The sequence below is a fragment of the Ranitomeya imitator genome, chromosome 8 (assembly GCF_032444005.1).
Source record: "Ranitomeya imitator isolate aRanImi1 chromosome 8, aRanImi1.pri, whole genome shotgun sequence".
Taxonomy (NCBI): Eukaryota; Metazoa; Chordata; class Amphibia; order Anura; family Dendrobatidae; genus Ranitomeya; species Ranitomeya imitator.
The window spans coordinates 161989594-162006742 of NC_091289.1; the positions used below are offsets into that span (position 1 = coordinate 161989594).

Below are 17149 nucleotides of genomic sequence, written 5' to 3' on the forward strand. Positions count from 1 at the left end.
CATGACGCACAAGATCGCAGCAGAAGATCAAACTGCTGTGTTCTGACTGACGTGAAGTACCAACGTGGACACCTGATCAGTCTTACAAAATCTTTTTGCTCAATTTGTTAATGGTATATTGTGTGGGTATCTAGAAGCACATCTGAGTTGATGTGCATTATTCTAGGGCATGGGGCTAATTATGTCACCGCTTGGATTAGGGCATCACAGATCACATTTCCGGAAGAGTGTTAAATCTTTGTCACTTTTTCTTATCAGGAGTCGGAGCGTGGCTACTTATCGCCAGCCAACTCGGAACATGTGGTTATGTCTCCTTCAGACAAGCAAAAACGGCATCGTTCCCTTGGGACCAGGTATTTTATTAAGTTTATATTTTTCTTTCTTTTTTTTTTCCATTTATGCTGGTAACATAGTTAAAAGCATGTTAGAGATTTGTTTGTCACATGTAAGATTTTTTTTTCCCTGCAGGAAACGGGGGTCTCGTTCTGCCTCTCCATCTTCTTTACCACCTAGCAGTGTATCTAGCTTAAAAGATCGATCCCACAGGTATGGTGTGATGAAGTTAGGATGATGGGAAAATAATGTTTTGTGAACTAAGGTTAAGTTTTTGCCTGTTTTGATGTTTTGAAGCAGCAGCAGTAGTGAGCAAGACAGTCAGCTAGCCTCCTCTATTAAAGAAGAAACGACAAGTCACCGGACACTGGACGAGAGTATCTCAGAAGAACTGCCAACTCCTGAACCGAGTGCACCAAAAGGAGACACCAGCTTGTCCATCGATGAGAAAGGTTTGTATGTTTTATAAGACAAGATTACTGGGTTTTGGTAATTAAACTTCTTGGATGCTTCGTCTTACAATCCGTTTTGTTTTTTTATCTCTTCAAGATGCAAGCTCTGCCGAACCTAGAAATGAAGAAGGCATTGAAGAATTATCGTTTCGTTCCCTGCTGCCCTCTGAGTCCCACCGGCGGGGTAGTTTGGAAAGACAGCGAAGTCGCCGACATGAATCTGATGAAGAAAGTACTCCTGAAAAGGTGACACTGGGTCATCGCCGAAGAATAGAAATGCCTGCGCTTTGTTTTCTTCTAGAATTTAATGTTGACTTTTCTTGGCGCAGGAGATCAGTGGCCCTTTTTCCAGTGGACAGGACAGTTTCTGGAAGTTCACCATGGAGATGGTCCGTCAGTACATGCAAGAGGGAGAGATGCGTTCAGCCCACCAGGCTGCTCTTCTTCGTTTGCGTCAGAAAGCACTAAAAGACAAGACAAAAGCAGAGCTTGCATGGCTGGAACACCAAAAGAGGTAGAAATAAGCCATTAGGGGACAGACACAGGAGACCATGATCTGTGGGGTGTACACTGTTACCGCTATGGGGTTGACACTAAGAATTACACCTAAGAATAAAAGTTGGCTCCTCCTTAGCAGGCTAGATTTTGTGTGTGTGTGTTAGGACGTGTTTTTTTTTTGTTTGTTTTGTTTTTTAGAATTATCTGTATACCCACTTTTGCAGACTAGTTCTGAGTTCATGAAATAATAGTGAAATTGATCTGAAAGGCATGGAGGAGTTGGTATTGTTGGTGCTGAATACTGCCTGGGATTGTCTGCACAACATTAGTTTTATAGGTTGAGATTTTAAAGCTGATCGCTGTAGATGACCTCACACATTCAGAGGGAATAACTAATGTTAAATAATCCAGTAACCTGAAATATATAATGCTTATATGTGCAGGCGTCTCCGCGATAAAGGGGAGGATGATAAAATGCCGCCATTGAGAAAGCGGCAGCGCGGTCTTTTGCTCAGACTTCAGCAGGAACAGGTATGGCTGTTATTTAGTTGTAGATTGCCTTTGCTGATGATGTGTTCATTTCGCATCAAGATTATTTTTTTTACACGTTCAATATCCTCTTCAGGCGGAAATCAAACGGCTACAGGAAGCAAATAAAGCCGCTCGCAGAGAGAGGCAACTTATCCTCAAACAGCAGGAGGAGATTCAGCGGATCCAGAACAGCACCCTGAGGATACAGGAAAAACTCAAGTCAGCAGAGAGCGGGCAGCTGGTGCGTTTTCCGTCTCTGTTTTTATGTACTTATGTGCTTTCTCTAATGTACAGCCCATTTTTAATGGTTTTATATTTTGTGCTAATATAAATGAAAAATAAAATCATTAAAAAAAAAATTAGACACAAATTGTGATAAAATGTTACACATTAATATTACGCAGGAGCAACCGAGCGAGGCTGATGTTCAGCCCAGTCCATTAACCAGCCATGATCCCTCTGAAGCAGAGAGCCGCAGTCCATCTCCAGTGTCTGTCTCTGGGAGTGAAACCAGCAGCATCATGCAAAAACTTCGCAAAATGCACGGCCACATGGATGCCAAGTAACTATATTTTCTTGTTCGCATACACTGTAGAATGTGCATTAGTGATAGCTTTTGTCGGTAGTCGTGGCAAGATATGAAGTAAGGCCATCCCCTGTATGTGCTTTGCATTTTAGTTACATTTCTCTGCGTTCAGCCATTCGTTTTCCTGTTTCATAATTGTAGTTCACAGCTTCTTTATGCGTTTTCCAGTTTTCATCTCTGTCTGATGTACTTGTTCTGTGCTGCGTTCCCAGTGCTTCAAAATGTAGTTCTCTTTCTTTCTTTGGGCCTATTGGAAATTTCTCATGAGTGCCCCTTTATCATGAAAATGTTCTTGATAATATAAAAAATAGGCATACCTCACCACCTTATCTTTCTTAGATAGCGCCTCTATTAAGCTATATAAGCTTTTTTTTACATCTTCCTTACCTCTCTGAATTGCACTCCGCTTGCCATCCTCCAGGACCCCTATTATGGTCCTCCTGCAGCTTTTTTTGGCTTTCCACTCTGTTAGTCTGTCTGGCTCTTTCGTCTCCTTGGTAAACTCTCACTCCTTTTCTTGTAGAGACATCTGCCCTGTTCACTGCTTCTTCTCTGTCTTTACGCCCCAGCACTGGGCTTCTCTCAGTGTGTGCTTTCCCAAACTTCACCCCAAATTCCAGCTCTATATCTGCCGCCATCTGCTCAGGTAACAGCACCTCTCCCTCTACTCTCTGCACCGTGTGAGGGGGGAGGGAGGTGCTATCATGAAGATGAATCCTGGGGGGCATGACAGTGTGGGGCTAGTGAAAGCCGCGCATGCAACAATGTGTCTCCTCCTTCCTCTGCTTGCTCTCCCCTCATCCTTCCCTTTTCTGAGTGAGTTGTGCTGCAGTAAGGTCAAGATCTAATGTAAACTTGCCCCCAGATTCCTGACAAAGCGGGAACAGCAGCTGGTGCAGAGACGGTTACATGCACAGGAGCTTCTGGAGTGGAAAAGGAGATTGGATGCTGAAGAACTGGAAATTAGGCAGATTGAGAAGCAGGCCCTAGCGGCTTGGGACAACCAAAGTGTGAAAACTAAGGGTCAAAGCACCGAGGAGCCCCAAACTGTTGTAGAAGGTGAGGACCCTGGCAAGTGTCACCACATTAAGGCTATGTGCACACGTCGGGAATTGCCGTGGAAATTTCTGCGGCAGTTCCGGAACTCCCTGCCACAGGAAATACGCATGTGGAATTGGCATGCGTTTTCCCGCTAAACACTAGCGTTTTGCAAGCGTAATTAGCTTGCAGAATGCTAGTCTTTTCCAAGCGATCTGTAGCATCGCTTGGAAAACTGACTGACAGGTTTGTCACACTTGTGCTTGACAAGTGTGACCAAGTTTTTACTATTGATGCCTATGCAACATCAATAGTAAAAAGATATAATGTTAAAAAAAAAAAAATTAAAAATGGTTATTCTCACCTTCCGTCGGCCCCCGATCTCCTCAGCGGTGCACGCGGCGGCTTCCGTTCCCATGGATGCTTTGCACGAAGGACCTTTGTGACGTCACGTGACCGTGACGTCATCCCAGGTCCTTCGTGCAAAGCATCCCTGGGAACGGAAGCCGCCGCGTGCACCGCTGAGAGGCGGGAGGACTCCGGGGGCCATCGGGAAGGGAAGTATATCCCTATTTTTTATTTAAATTTTTTTTTTTTTAACAGGGATATGGTGCCCAGTCCATGGAGGAGAGTCTTCTCTCCTCCACCCTGGGTACCATCCGCGCATGATGGTGGGCATAGCCCCATGTGGGAAGTAAGCGGATCAATGCATTCCTATGTGTGCGGAATCCCCACGATTCCGCAAAATTAATGAACATGCTGCTTTTTTTTCCGGAATGCATTTCCGCTCCGGAAAAAAAACGCAGCATGTGCACAAGAATTGCAGATTGCATTCTAATAATAAAATGCTTAATGTATGAGTTTTGTTTTCGGTTTTATTGTGTTTTTATAGCGAAAAAAACATGAAAAATCCGGAACGTGTGCACACAGCCTTTAAAGAAAAAAATATTTGTAGTGATTCCTGCGATTTCCTTTTGCTTTTTTGTTCTTGTTTTATTCCTTTTAGTTTAAATGTGATTTTTCTGAAGTTAATTTACCCATGTTTCTCTGCTTTTATATGATGTGTGTATATAAACAAGAAGATAAAGACCATGCTCCAGTCATTAACACTGGAGGTACCACATGGTCTACAGAGTATGTTGCTTAAAAGCCATCAGTTTCCTCAATGTCTGATTGGTTGGGGTCTATTTGATGTGACCCTCGCTGGATGATGGCTGAAGTAGTGTGCCAGGGGCATTAGGAGGATGTTATACCGCTTTGGCTCTTGTACTGTCTGGTTTTCGCTATTGCTTCATTGGGGGCCCAGGAAACAATGGGTGCAGGCGGCTGCCACTATACTAATGACTAAAGGCTCATCTAGACATCTGAGCACGATGCCCAGACTGGCCGTTATTCTTCTCACCTGAGATTGACGGCTTCATATATTTCTATGAAGCTTTTACATTGGTGATAGGAAACCCGCGGCCAGTCTGTGCATTGCGATCTGGTCTTAGACAGAGTTGCACGGACATCTAACTGAGCCTTAAGATAAAAAAGGCGACTCCTCAGCAGGTTACACCCGCCTACCAGAACCAAGCTAATTAGTTTTAGTTCAGTGTCAGTAAGCCACATGCTTTCCAATTGACTTTAATGAGCCGACAATCACTGCCTTTGATTTTCAGACAAGAGACGCAGGGAAAGCTCCTCAGCCCCACCAAGTCCAACTATCCAGACCAGGACCTCTCTGAGTCCTCCTCCAGAATATTTATCTTCTGAGAGCATTGAGCCATCAACCATTGCTGAACAAATTCACGAGGAGAGCGGAGAACACGGGAGCATCTCTGAAGACTTAGCGGTATCTGGACCCAGCAAAGTGGTACATACTTCATTCTTGTATTGTGAACTTGGTCAGTCTGCGCACGATGATTTTGGCAGAAGGCAGCACGTGATTATTGCTTTACTCATATATTCTGAGAGCGTCTCAAATGAGGATAAATGTCTGGAGGCGTCTCCATCTGTAGAGCGGGAGCTGTGCAGTTCAGACTCCTCAACAAGATCCTTCACTTTACTACATCATCTACTTTCCCATAGATCACATTAGTATGTTGTTCTGCAACTCCCAGTGTGGTTTAAACACTTATCAGCCGGCCCATTGTGATAAAATCAGCCAGGAGTTCTATATATGCCAACTGGTACGGTGAACCAATTAGTGTTCTTCACAATCCAGCAGGAGAGCTCATTCAGTGCTACATTCAGAGACAATTGACTTGCCTATGCCAATTTCTGGACAGTGTGATTTTACTTGACCGACAAGTCCTCCAAATTTTCCATTTTTAACACCGTAAGATGAATTGCATTTATATTGTTATAGTCTCCTCCAAGAAGCAGCAAGTCACCAGCAGAATTGGAATCCAGCAAGGAAAGTGTAAAGAGCGGACGTCAGAAAGTCCACATTACCCTAAGACCCCACCAACTCTCTCACACGTGGTCTGAAGAATCATTGTCCATGACACATTCAGGTAAATGTCATGCAGTGGAGTGTTATTCGGGTTGCTGCATTAATTATGGGAGGTACTGTTACTTTAACACTTTTCTTTAGCGGAGGATGACATTGTAATGAATATTAGAGCCGTCAGCTCCCTGGACAAACATTATAAAGAATTGTACCGACCCTTACATTTTCACCAATCCTCTTGCCCTAAGCTCTCCACGCACATTCGGTCAGACCACGCATCCAAATCTTCAGAATTCCAGCTGAATATCATTTAGCAATTAGTTATCTATTGTGAACAGGCAATTTACATCAACATATTTCTAAGTGAACTCTTGGACTCGAGTGAACTCACACATTTGTTGCAGAATTTCCTGTGCATATTTCGAATCCAAAATTCTGCAACAAATACTGTGCAATGATGGAGGTTTAACAAACCTCATTCACTCACGGCAATAAAATATTTTGCTTTGGACTCGCAGATTTCATTTATTGCGATAAGTTACATCTGTAGCTAAATTCTGCACCATCACCAGCAGCAAAATTGACATTTACCAGAAGATTTTATGGATTCTGATGCAGATTTTGCCGTAGTATTCACAGGGTTATTTTTACAGCTGTGCACACACATACCTGTATATTGACTTTTAATTTTTTTTTAAACACAAATATTACCTACACTAAATCTTAGACAATAGATTGGACAAAATGTTTATGCTAATGTTTAGTGATCAGAAGGGTGCCTCGTCTTTAGAGAATTAATTACTTCCATTAATTACAACTGATGGCTGCCTTGTTGAAACGTATACACCATGATTGACATTAAATGTTTACATAATTCTAAAGAGGAGGAAAAGCCCATACATAAATGCATAAATGTAAATATGTGTGTAACATTAGTGCATAGATATATAAGCTATGTCTGCATTTCACATATTTTTTCAGAGGCTACATCTGATCAAAGTGACATTGAAGGCCGCATACGTGCACTAAAGGAAGAGCTTAAAAAACGCAAATCCGTTGTAGAGAATCTCAAAAGAGAGCAAAGGAGAAGACAAAAAGAAAGATTGCGAGCACAGGAAGCCATATTACTTCAGCAACTTCAGGTAATAATAACGCACTTTGTAGATTGTTAAATACAGGATGGTAATTTTTTCATTCTTCTCTACATAAATATCTTTATATTTTAGTCTTGTCAACTGTCAACTGAAAAAAAAAAACATAAGGGCCCTAAACTACATATAAATGTGAATTTATTTCATTTTTTTATATAACTTTTATGCCTTGAAGTTACAGGCCCAGGGCACGGTGCATTACTTCTGAGAAACTCTAAGGACACTTGCCCTTCTGACTTCTGTATGTGGCCAAATACTACCTTAACCCCATTCCCACGAATGGATGTAATTGTACTTCCAGATTTAAGTAGTTTATCGCAGTTAAGTCCCAGGGATGGCACGATCACAGGCGTTGTGCCTTTGCTATCCGAAGCAGAAGCCGACTGTAATATACGACTTGGTTTGCTGGGACCGGAACTAGCGATGATCCCAGCACTATAGACCCTCAGATGCCATAGTCAATGGTAGCATGTGTGGAATTTATCGGAGGGAGATCGCTTCTTCTGGCACCCCCATAGCAACCATTGGAAGGCCACAGCTATGCTATGGTATCAAGGAAGCCCAACAATGGCTCCTTAGTCCGTCATACACCTCAGCCTATCAGATTCTGCCGGAAGCTACCGGGCAATCAAACAATGACACACTAGATAATGCACTGCACTTTATATGTAGTACAATCGATTAGGATCACATATTTAGGTCCCTTTGTGGGACTAGTAAGTTTTGTAACCTTAAAAAAAAATTGTTTTTAAGTGGAAAAAAATATATAAATGCAATTAAGACTCAAATCCTAGTTTTTTTTTTATTAATAATCGTTTGTGATGGGGGGGAATAAACCCTGCAAAAATCACATTTGGCGTCACTTCATTTTTAATGACCCGTGCTATATTATAAAGCAATATTATTATTTATCCTGCATGGTGAACACCATTAAAAAATGGTGCTGGGAACAACTACAGCTTGCCCCTGAAAAAGAAGCCATCATAATGACCCGTGCTATATTATAAAGCAATATTATTATTTATCCTGCATGGTGAACACCATTAAAAAATGGTGCTGGGAACAACTACAGCTTGCCCCTGAAAAAGAAGCCATCATTACAGCTCTGTCTACTGAAAATTAAGATATGGGTGGTGGCCCAAAATGATTTTATTCCATTTTTTTAAGTAATTTCTGTGCAAATACAGAAAAAAATCTGTATACGGTACATTTTGTATTGTCGTTATCCTAGCAACACACGATAAAGTTAGCATTATAGAATCCCTATTTTTTTTGTACTACAGTTCTCCTTGGTTCTTCCTTTTTTCTAGGAACTAAGTCATATGTGACGCACCTATTACTGATTCTGCCATCTCTGTGCTGACTGTATGACTTGTTTTGGTTTAAAACTTAATACAAATTTATTGGTTAAAAAAAAAGATAACATTATATCATGAATTAACAAAATCTAGAACTGCTGTTTTTGTTCATTTTTGCCTACTAAATGTTGAAATATAAAGTGATGAGAACGTTGCATGTACCACAAAATGGTACCAATGAAAACTGCACTTGGTCACACACAAAATAAACAGAATATTGATTTACAAAAACATTTTTTTTCAAATGATGTATTTATTACACAAAACAATGCAACCTAAACAAAACTTTAGAAATACGGTAACACCATAATCGTGCTAACCAACAGAATAAAGTTGACACTTTATTTTCGTAGATTTTGTGTAGCATGGTAAATAATGTACCAGTATCGCTGTTTTGCTTACTACTCCAATTAAAGAATTGCTAAAAGTTTTTTTAATAAGTGTACCCCCAAATGATTCCACTGATAAATATACCTCATCCCGAAAAGAATAAGACCTCATTCGACTACGTTGCTGGAAACAAAATAGTGGAAAAAAAATGGTTTGCCATAAAACCCAAAACTGGCTTTGACTGGAAGTGGTTAATACCAGCAGTTGTGTTTTGTACAATGTACTTAGATTTCTCCATCACATTTAATGTACAGTAAACAGGTTTTTTTTTTATCTTGGTACAAAATAAGATTGTATTTATTATTAACTCATTTTCAATAGCAATAGTTGTCTGTGATCTTGAAAACTGTTTTATTCCCCTTTTTTCTCCATTTTCAGTCCTATGATGAGTATATCCAGAAAACACAAGCAGAACTGAGTGGTGAACAAGGCACAGTACCCAGCATTAAAAGTGTCCAAACATTATCCAGAGAGTCACTCCCCATCCGATCAGATTCCTTCCAGAGGTACAGTGATCAATTGTTATTATATTTGATACCGGTCATATGGTTTTGCTTTTTATTCTTTATTACCGTACATTAATACAACTTGCTAATCTTCTGTAGGACTGACAGCACAACGTCCTATAAAGCTGAGAGTGAGCATGTAACCGAGGTCAGCGCCAAGTCTGATGGTAAGAAGTTCTGTGTATGAGTGCAGTTTGTTTGTATGGTCATATTTTTCTTTTCTTTGTGCGTTTTATTTTTTAACAATGTTTCGTTTTATCCAGCAGAAAGCACGAGTCCTGAAAAATCACTGGCAAGTGGAAAAGAAACTGTGTCTGAGAGTATGCATGATAAATTTGTCCCTTTCACAGCCAGAGATGATTCCCCAAGTGCTGGTCCTCCTTCTCCCCCAGTCAGAGAGCCGTTATTGTCTGCACGTGATAGTCCAGTTTCAAGCATCCAGTCGGAGATCCCTGAAGACATGCTGGACACGCACAGCAATAGATCTGTTTCGCCGCTTCCAGCTTTAGACCTAAAACTAAGGAGTGAAACCCCTGAAGAGAATGTTTCCCCTCGCAGGGATCACTCTTACTCTGAAGATTTTGAGAGCTCCACAGCCTTTAAGTATTCAATGTCTGAAACTCCTCGAGAAGAATTAGACGTTTCCTACTCTACCACGCCAGGGAGGGAAGTACCCGTCGAAGGGTTTTCTGAGAGAGATGGTGAACAGAATGAGTTTAAATCGCCAAGTCCTAACTTTCAAGTGATCACAGAATTGAAGCCTCCTTCACCTGAAATTCAGCTCTCAGGTGAGATTAGTGACCCACTGACAGAATTCAGGCTAGGAGACCGGGTCCTGGTGAGTGGAGTGCAGCCTGGCACGCTTCGTTTTAAAGGGGAGACGTTGTTTGCGGATGGAGTGTGGGCTGGGGTGGAGCTTGACAAACCAGAAGGTAATAATGATGGTTCCCTCGAAGGCAATCGTTATTTTGTTTGTTCACCACTACATGGAATATTTGCGCCACCTCAAAAGATTGCATTGCTCTCACTGGAGGAACATATGCCTCCACTAAAAGTCGAAAATAATGTGGAAACCTCCCTTGAACCCAAGGAACAAATTGATGACAGGACTCCTTCAGTTGAGGACTTTGAATTAAAAGGCCCAGCAAGGACGACGTCTTCAAAAAGCTCCGAGCCTAGTGTTTCCGAGTCGCACATGACATTGATAGAGCAAGAGTTGCAGGCAGGTACAACTACAGACACCCCCATTGCCGAGGAGGAAAATCAGCGGCCAAAAACGCCTCTGCTAGAACTGACTGAAAATCGTAGTGAGGCCAGATTGAATAAGCAAGCGCCTGAAGTAAGCACACTGTCCGATAGTCTCCTACAAGTCTGCCTGAAAGATACAGTTTCTTACCTACAAGGTATACGCAGAGAGAAGGCACAGAAAATTCAGCAAAGCAATCGGGAACTGCGCAGCATTGAGGCCATTAGTGACTTGCACAAAGAGGGAGGGAAGGTCCTTAAGCAGGATGACTACCAAGAGCTGGTGAGTAGTTTGGAAAGATTGTGGGATACACATTTTGCATAGTGGTCTGTGACGTGTTCATTAGAGCATAAAATACTCGGGAATTGTTTGCTAAATTACTCCCTATATTATTGCTTATAGTACAATGTCTCTCACTACTTTTTTAATAGGATTCTTTACACAAGGAATTTGGGGAAAATGAAGCGACAGGATTTGAGCCAAGCCGTAGCATCCTTTCCATCCTTGGGGATGAACCAGATTGGTTTGATGAGGATTTTGGACTGAGCAACCGTAAAAGTCAACAGTTTGAATTGGAACGACCGCTCTCGTCTGGTCCTGAGTTAGAGCCAAAAACATTAGCACCTCGCCTTGAACCATCAGCAAAGTCTGTTCATCCAGTGCCCCCACCAGAGCTCATCTTTGCTGTCCCTCACACCGTGCCAGAGGTGGAGCAGCTGGTGGAGGTGGCAGCGGAAAACTTGTGGGAATGGAAGCAGCTGAATGGAAACCTTCAGGAGATCCGAAACACTTTCACGTGTAACAAGGAGGACGAGAGCCCTGCGTACAGTGCCTATAAAGAAGTATGACTTCACAGTCCACTGCATTTCATCTCCAGCTCAGTGGGTCATTTCTGTCATTTATGAGTTGGCTTATTTTCTTTCTGTTCTCTGCAGATGTTGTTTGACTTGACTTTATACATATTTGAGGAAATATGTTCTCCGGACCCACGAGGATCTCAGCCTTCATGGAAGAAACCACTAAGGGTAACTCCGTCCTATTCACGTCGAGTGAAAGATCACAGTAACATGAAGGAAGTGAAGGTAATGTGCTGCGTTTGGGGGGAGTTGTCTCATTTTGTTTTAATTGTATCTTTCTTTGTCCATTATACAAACTGAGTTGTATTTTTTTTTCTTCTTTAGTCTTTTTTAACCAGTGAAGTTCTTAATCTCCTGAGCCTAAGAAAAGAGCAAAATTATAAAACAGACTGGCAGAGGATGATGAAGTTTGGAAGGAAAAAGAGAGACCGAGTGGATCACATATTGGTAAAGTACTAAATATAATTTGTTTTGCTGCAAGTTTGTGTCCACAAGTCACTAGAATGAAGTAACCGAGGAATCTTTTGCAATTTTTGTACAGTATCTCATAAAAAATCAAAGGAGTCTATTTTTTTCCCCCCTAGGCGGTTTTCTGAATGTTGGAGGCAGCCTCCCTTACAAATCAGAAATCGATTGCATTTTCTTGCACTAAGTTGCTTGTTTAATTTTATTTAAAACCCTTAAAGTTATTGTCCCTACTTTGATATTAAAGGGATCTTGTCAGCAGGTTTTTGCTGTGTAATTTGACATCAGCATGATGTACGGGCAGATACCCTGATTACAGCGAAGTAACGCTTAGTTTACTGGGTGCAACAGTTGTGATAGGATCACAGTTTTCTCTACTGTAGATGGTGCAGAGCCCCGGGTGCAGAGCCCCGAGTGCCCATTTAAAGGGCAAATCCATCTCCTCTCACTTCCGTACCAAGAGGTGAGCAGGAACTGTGATGGCACGTCTACGGACATCTGCTTAGGTGTGAGCTGTCGTTATTCTGGGCCTTTCCTACACAGCGCCATATATAGGGTGAATGTGAAAACATGGCTCCTTTTTTACTTTTTAATAAGCGGCAATACCAGTTAGTAAAGTAATTGAGGTTCACCTGCAATAGCAGAGACCTCCCATGGACACGCGTTCTACTGTATCTGGTAAAGGTCCAATTGGACATTTTTTCCTTTACTGGTTATAAAAGACGGTCGCCACACAACCTAATTGGTAGAAACCCAATTTTAATGTTGTTAGAAAGATTTGAGGTAGTATACACTTTCTTTCGTTACACGAGTATGATATGTGGACTATGACAATAAGGAACTACCTGCAACAAACCCTGGGAGATGGACTGCGACCTGTACAGGAGATGATACAAAGATAATTACTACATCCTATAAAATAACAGATTGTCCAGCATGATATACATTTATTTTTTTTAACCAGTCATGGATAATTTGTACTACTTCTTTTATCCTTCTATAAAGCATAATTCAGATGAAGGCGAATTGGGTCATTTTGAAGCAATTCGATCTATCATCTAATATACACCTTAGTCACAGTAATAAATGGTGTTGAAGAGTAATCGGAAAGGGTTTGCATTAGTTAAGATAAAAAGGTGTCTGATTTAATAAATCAGGCGCTCTGTAGGTCTGGGCCTGTTCCATTTAGAAGCACAGATGATTGGCCTCGGGGAGACCAAAACATCCAACACCGCGGAGACACCATCACGTGTTTCTCAATGCAGTGATTCCAGAACACTGCCCCCATCCCTTATGGGAAATATGCAGATGCATGTAAAGAAGCTGCGGAGACACCATCACGTGTTTCTCGACGCAAGCAGTGAATAGCCAGGCCTTTCCCCGGGAAGGAACAACCACGGGAAGGGCAGCATCCTATGAAGGAAAGCCACCTATGCCAAGCATGGTATCCATCCACAGACAGCTGTTTCGGGGTTTTTGCCCCTCATCAGTGTGGAGTAGGAATCTGGCTATTAGGAGCAGTGCCTAGTAAAAAGGCTATAAAGGCACAGATGATTGGCCTCGGGGAGACCAAAACATCCAACACCGCGGAGACACCATCACGTGTTTCTCAACGCAGTGATTCCAGAACACTGCCCCCATCCCTTATGGGAAATATGCAGATGCATGTAAAGAAGCTGCGGAGACACCATCACGTGTTTCTCGACGCAAGCAGTGAATAGCCAGGCCTTTCCCCGGGAAGGAACAACCACGGGAAGGGCAGCATCCTATGAAGGAAAGCCACCTATGCCAAGCATGGTATCCATCCACAGACAGCTGTTTCGGGGTTTTTGCCCCTCATCAGTGTGGAGTAGGAATCTGGCTATTAGGAGCAGTGCCTAGTAAAAAGGCTATAAAGGCACAGATGATTAAACCCCAAAAACCCCGAAACAGCTGTCTGTGGATGGATACCATGCTTGGCATAGGTGGCTTTCCTTCATAGGATGCTGCCCTTCCCGTGGTTGTTCCTTCCCGGGGAAAGGCCTGACTATTCACTGCTTGCGTCGAGAAACACGTGATGGTGTCTCCGCAGCTTCTTTACATGTTCCATTTAGAAGTCACAGGACCTGCTGCAGCCTATGATTGACTGCAGTGGTCGGATAACTAGAGCAGCACATAATCTAATGTTTCTTTGATGATGCACTGTTGTCACCTGACCACTGCAGCCGATCACCGGCAACCATAGGTCTACAGGTGACTTCTGAACGTGGCAGGTATTGCTTCTAGAGCCATCAGTCTTTGCTGGAAGGTGAATATGCGACCATTTCTTATTTTAAGCTCATCCATGCCCCGTTGTATTTGCAGCATATAATAATAGCCAGTCTAGAGCAGTTTTGTTTCCGCTCTATTCATGAGGGGATAAGGAAATCGGTCTTCTTTCTCACCAGCTATCGTACAAATGGCACAATAAGGTTTTTTGAGATTTTTGGTCTAAGAGCCCAATGATTCCTCATTATAATATGCACAGGATCTTCTATCCATCTAATGTTTTGGCCGTCTGACCAGTCTCTGTTTGAGGCCTCGTTCTGACATCCATCTCGCGTGTGAAAAACACGGATAGCGCTCATACCTACAATAGTGAATGGGGTAATTCACATGTCCGTGATTTTCTGTGGAGTGAGTGGTCCATGCAAAATACCAGGGGCATGTCCGATGTTGATCCGAGTGTCTGATCAGAATTGGCAATGCAACTCTATGGGTTCATGAAAAAGTCGCAGCGCACTCCGAAAGCATTTGAGTGCAGTCTGATTTTCACAAATTGTGGCATATGAAAAAAATACCGATTTATTTTTTTTCACGTGCGTAAAAAACCGATGACACTCAAAACTGATATGTGAGTGAGGTCTAACTGTGTAGATGATGTAGCCGCTAGTGACTGCATTAAACAACCGAGATCAGAGTTTTCTCTCATCCCGGCCCTTGCATCACTGCAGGAGCTCTTGCGATGATTACTCTGCTTCTGAAACTCTACATCAAGGTGTGTTAACTTCTTTATCACTTTAATATGCACGTGCAGCAAGGGATTCTAGCTTCTGTTCATTATTCAGCTTTTTAATATTCACTCTTGCATTTAGTCACAAAATGCATGTGCAGGACCTGCAAACATAGTGCCCCGCTGCTGTTATGGGTCACTTGGGTGCGATTCATATGAAAATCTAGGTAAACGAACGGTACATGGGTTCTGCAAACTGCGTTTCCTTGCTAATTGTGTATTTTTCTCCTTGACAGGTACAAGAGCTGCACGAGGAGGAGGCACAATGGGTGAACTATGATGAGGATGAGCTGTTTGTGAAAATGCAGTTGGCTGATGGAATATTTGAGGCCTTAATACGTGACACCATAGAGGTTCTCCAGGGCATCCAAAGCAAGAAGAACCAGGGCCCCAGTGTGTGAATACAAACTGGCCAGGTTTTGAGGGCCACATTACTGTGGATGCACCAGTTCCCCTTACACAAGGAGATGAAGCCACCGGGCCGTGCTGTTCCTGCAACAACGAGCCAGGCCTAGAAGTGTTAACCTTGTTCTCTGATCAGAGCAAGTGAAAAAACAAGGAGGACTGCACCCAGACCTCTTGTAACTAGAAAGTTTTGGACTTGATAATACTTTTTATTGTTGGTTTGGACTTGATTTTAAATTATTTATGAATTTTCAAGGATCAGAAATGGTAGAGACTTCTTCAGCCTCTTACTGTGACACTTGGTCTTAAAGACCATTTACAGTGCAAGCAGATTGTAGTGACCATCAGCGAGTTGAACTTGGCTTGAGTGACTTACCAGATGTGGGAATGTGACCGGTTCACTATCAGTGCATAAGGGTGTGATACTGATAAACCATGTAACCTGACATGGGTGTGTAAAGCCGCCTCATCAAGTGTCCTTACCTACTTTCTTGCAATACTTGAATTGTTGGGTGTACAATACGATGCAAAGGTGCTGGCAGTCTCCCCAGTTCAGAACGTTGGCATCAGAGAGAAGTTTCTTCAAATACATGTATTATTCGTAGGATGATTGTGTCAGCTAATTTATCATTAAGCAATTATCAAAAAAAAAAAAAGGGGTGCATCCTCCAGGATGAAGATAATGTGAAATATTTAGCATTAATTCCCTCCCATTGTGCAAGTAGCCCAGTAGCGATTAAACTATTGGGCCGCGGTTACAGTATATTTAGTTACTCATAACGTTCACTCTTATTTATACGCTGCTCTGCATGACCGGGGATAATGTAATCCAGAGGAACGCTTCATGATTTCCCTAAAAGTCCAATCATGTCTTTCCACTTTCCATGAGCTACCAAGCACGATGCGTTAGTGTCTCTTTAGGACATGTTTAGTCTATTGCTGCTGTCACAGGAGGTAGACATGATTGTCCAAAAACACTTAATGCAGCGCTCCTCTAGAGGACCCTTCACGAGATACACTCAACTGAAGGCGAGGAGAAGAAATCAGATGATCTGCACCTTGGGAGCCATGAGCAGGTCATTACTAGCTCCGTGTGAAGTGCTCTGGACCACGGACAGAGAACTGGGCTAACTTTTTATTTTGACAGTATTAAGCCTTTCCTTGTAGCAAGTTCTAGGCAACCGAAAAAGCATCGCCAAGGCAAAAGGACTGTAATAAATCCTTTACAGTCTCAGCACATCATCAACCTAGTGTACATTGAGCTGTATGCACAACATCCGGGGCTGGCATCTAGTGACTTTCCAGATGCCTTGAAGACATGCGGCACATGTAGATCTGCGACATCAGGCTGCATCGTTGTTAGTGTGTCCTCCTCTGTAGCAGCGGAGCGACCTGCACTTGTATCAGCTCCTATTTCTCCAGTGCTGGATTCAGCTCAGGGGCCACTTGTACCTGTCACCCAAAAAATGCTGCATTGTACAGTCCCTTGCTTTGTATAGCCTTGTGAATAACCTGCAGGAAAATGTACAGTAACAAAGTAAAGCTGTAAATAAATAATGATTTATACACTTTCTTTGGCTTCGGCTGTGACTCTGGGTGCGGTTCTGTCTTGTCTTTAAAGAGTCATTGCTAATAATACTGGAGTAACATGGATTTGCTTCATGTGTGCAAGCTGCCTCCACCCAGCCCATTGCAGATTTAATTACTAAGGATAATAAGTTTCATTAGGTACTCTTATTGTCTGACGCAAAAAAATCCTGCCCAGCACAGTGCTTGGATGCCAACGAGGTGTTTGGAAAGCAATACTCCTAATCTCATAATGTACGTTACCAGGAGGAACATTAGATTTGTCCAGTCCAAGAACTGTT

The 17149-nt window shown here is 42.4% G+C and overlaps 1 protein-coding gene across 4 annotated transcripts in view; it reads left to right on the plus strand.

The window, feature by feature from the left end:
* Window positions 1-16852, plus strand: part of CEP350 (centrosomal protein 350) — a 67924-nt gene extending 51072 nt beyond the window's left edge. For 2 of the 4 annotated variants that reach the window (XM_069737714.1, XM_069737715.1), the window contains exons 17-35: window positions 259-353; window positions 469-546; window positions 631-785; window positions 883-1031; window positions 1115-1299; window positions 1727-1814; window positions 1909-2055; window positions 2219-2376; window positions 3266-3459; window positions 5100-5293; window positions 5789-5936; window positions 6854-7014; window positions 9150-9277; window positions 9377-9444; window positions 9541-10805; window positions 10955-11365; window positions 11459-11605; window positions 11705-11827; window positions 15113-16852. In XM_069737714.1, coding sequence (XP_069593815.1) covers window positions 259-353; window positions 469-546; window positions 631-785; window positions 883-1031; window positions 1115-1299; window positions 1727-1814; window positions 1909-2055; window positions 2219-2376; window positions 3266-3459; window positions 5100-5293; window positions 5789-5936; window positions 6854-7014; window positions 9150-9277; window positions 9377-9444; window positions 9541-10805; window positions 10955-11365; window positions 11459-11605; window positions 11705-11827; window positions 15113-15277 — 4059 coding nt within the window. In that variant the 3' untranslated portion in view covers window positions 15278-16852. The remainder of the gene's footprint in view (window positions 1-258; window positions 354-468; window positions 547-630; window positions 786-882; window positions 1032-1114; window positions 1300-1726; window positions 1815-1908; window positions 2056-2218; window positions 2377-3265; window positions 3460-5099; window positions 5294-5788; window positions 5937-6853; window positions 7015-9149; window positions 9278-9376; window positions 9445-9540; window positions 10806-10954; window positions 11366-11458; window positions 11606-11704; window positions 11828-15112) is intronic. The other 2 variants (XM_069737717.1, XM_069737716.1) reach the window with 2 other exon arrangements.
* Window positions 16853-17149: the final 297 nt, after the last annotated feature.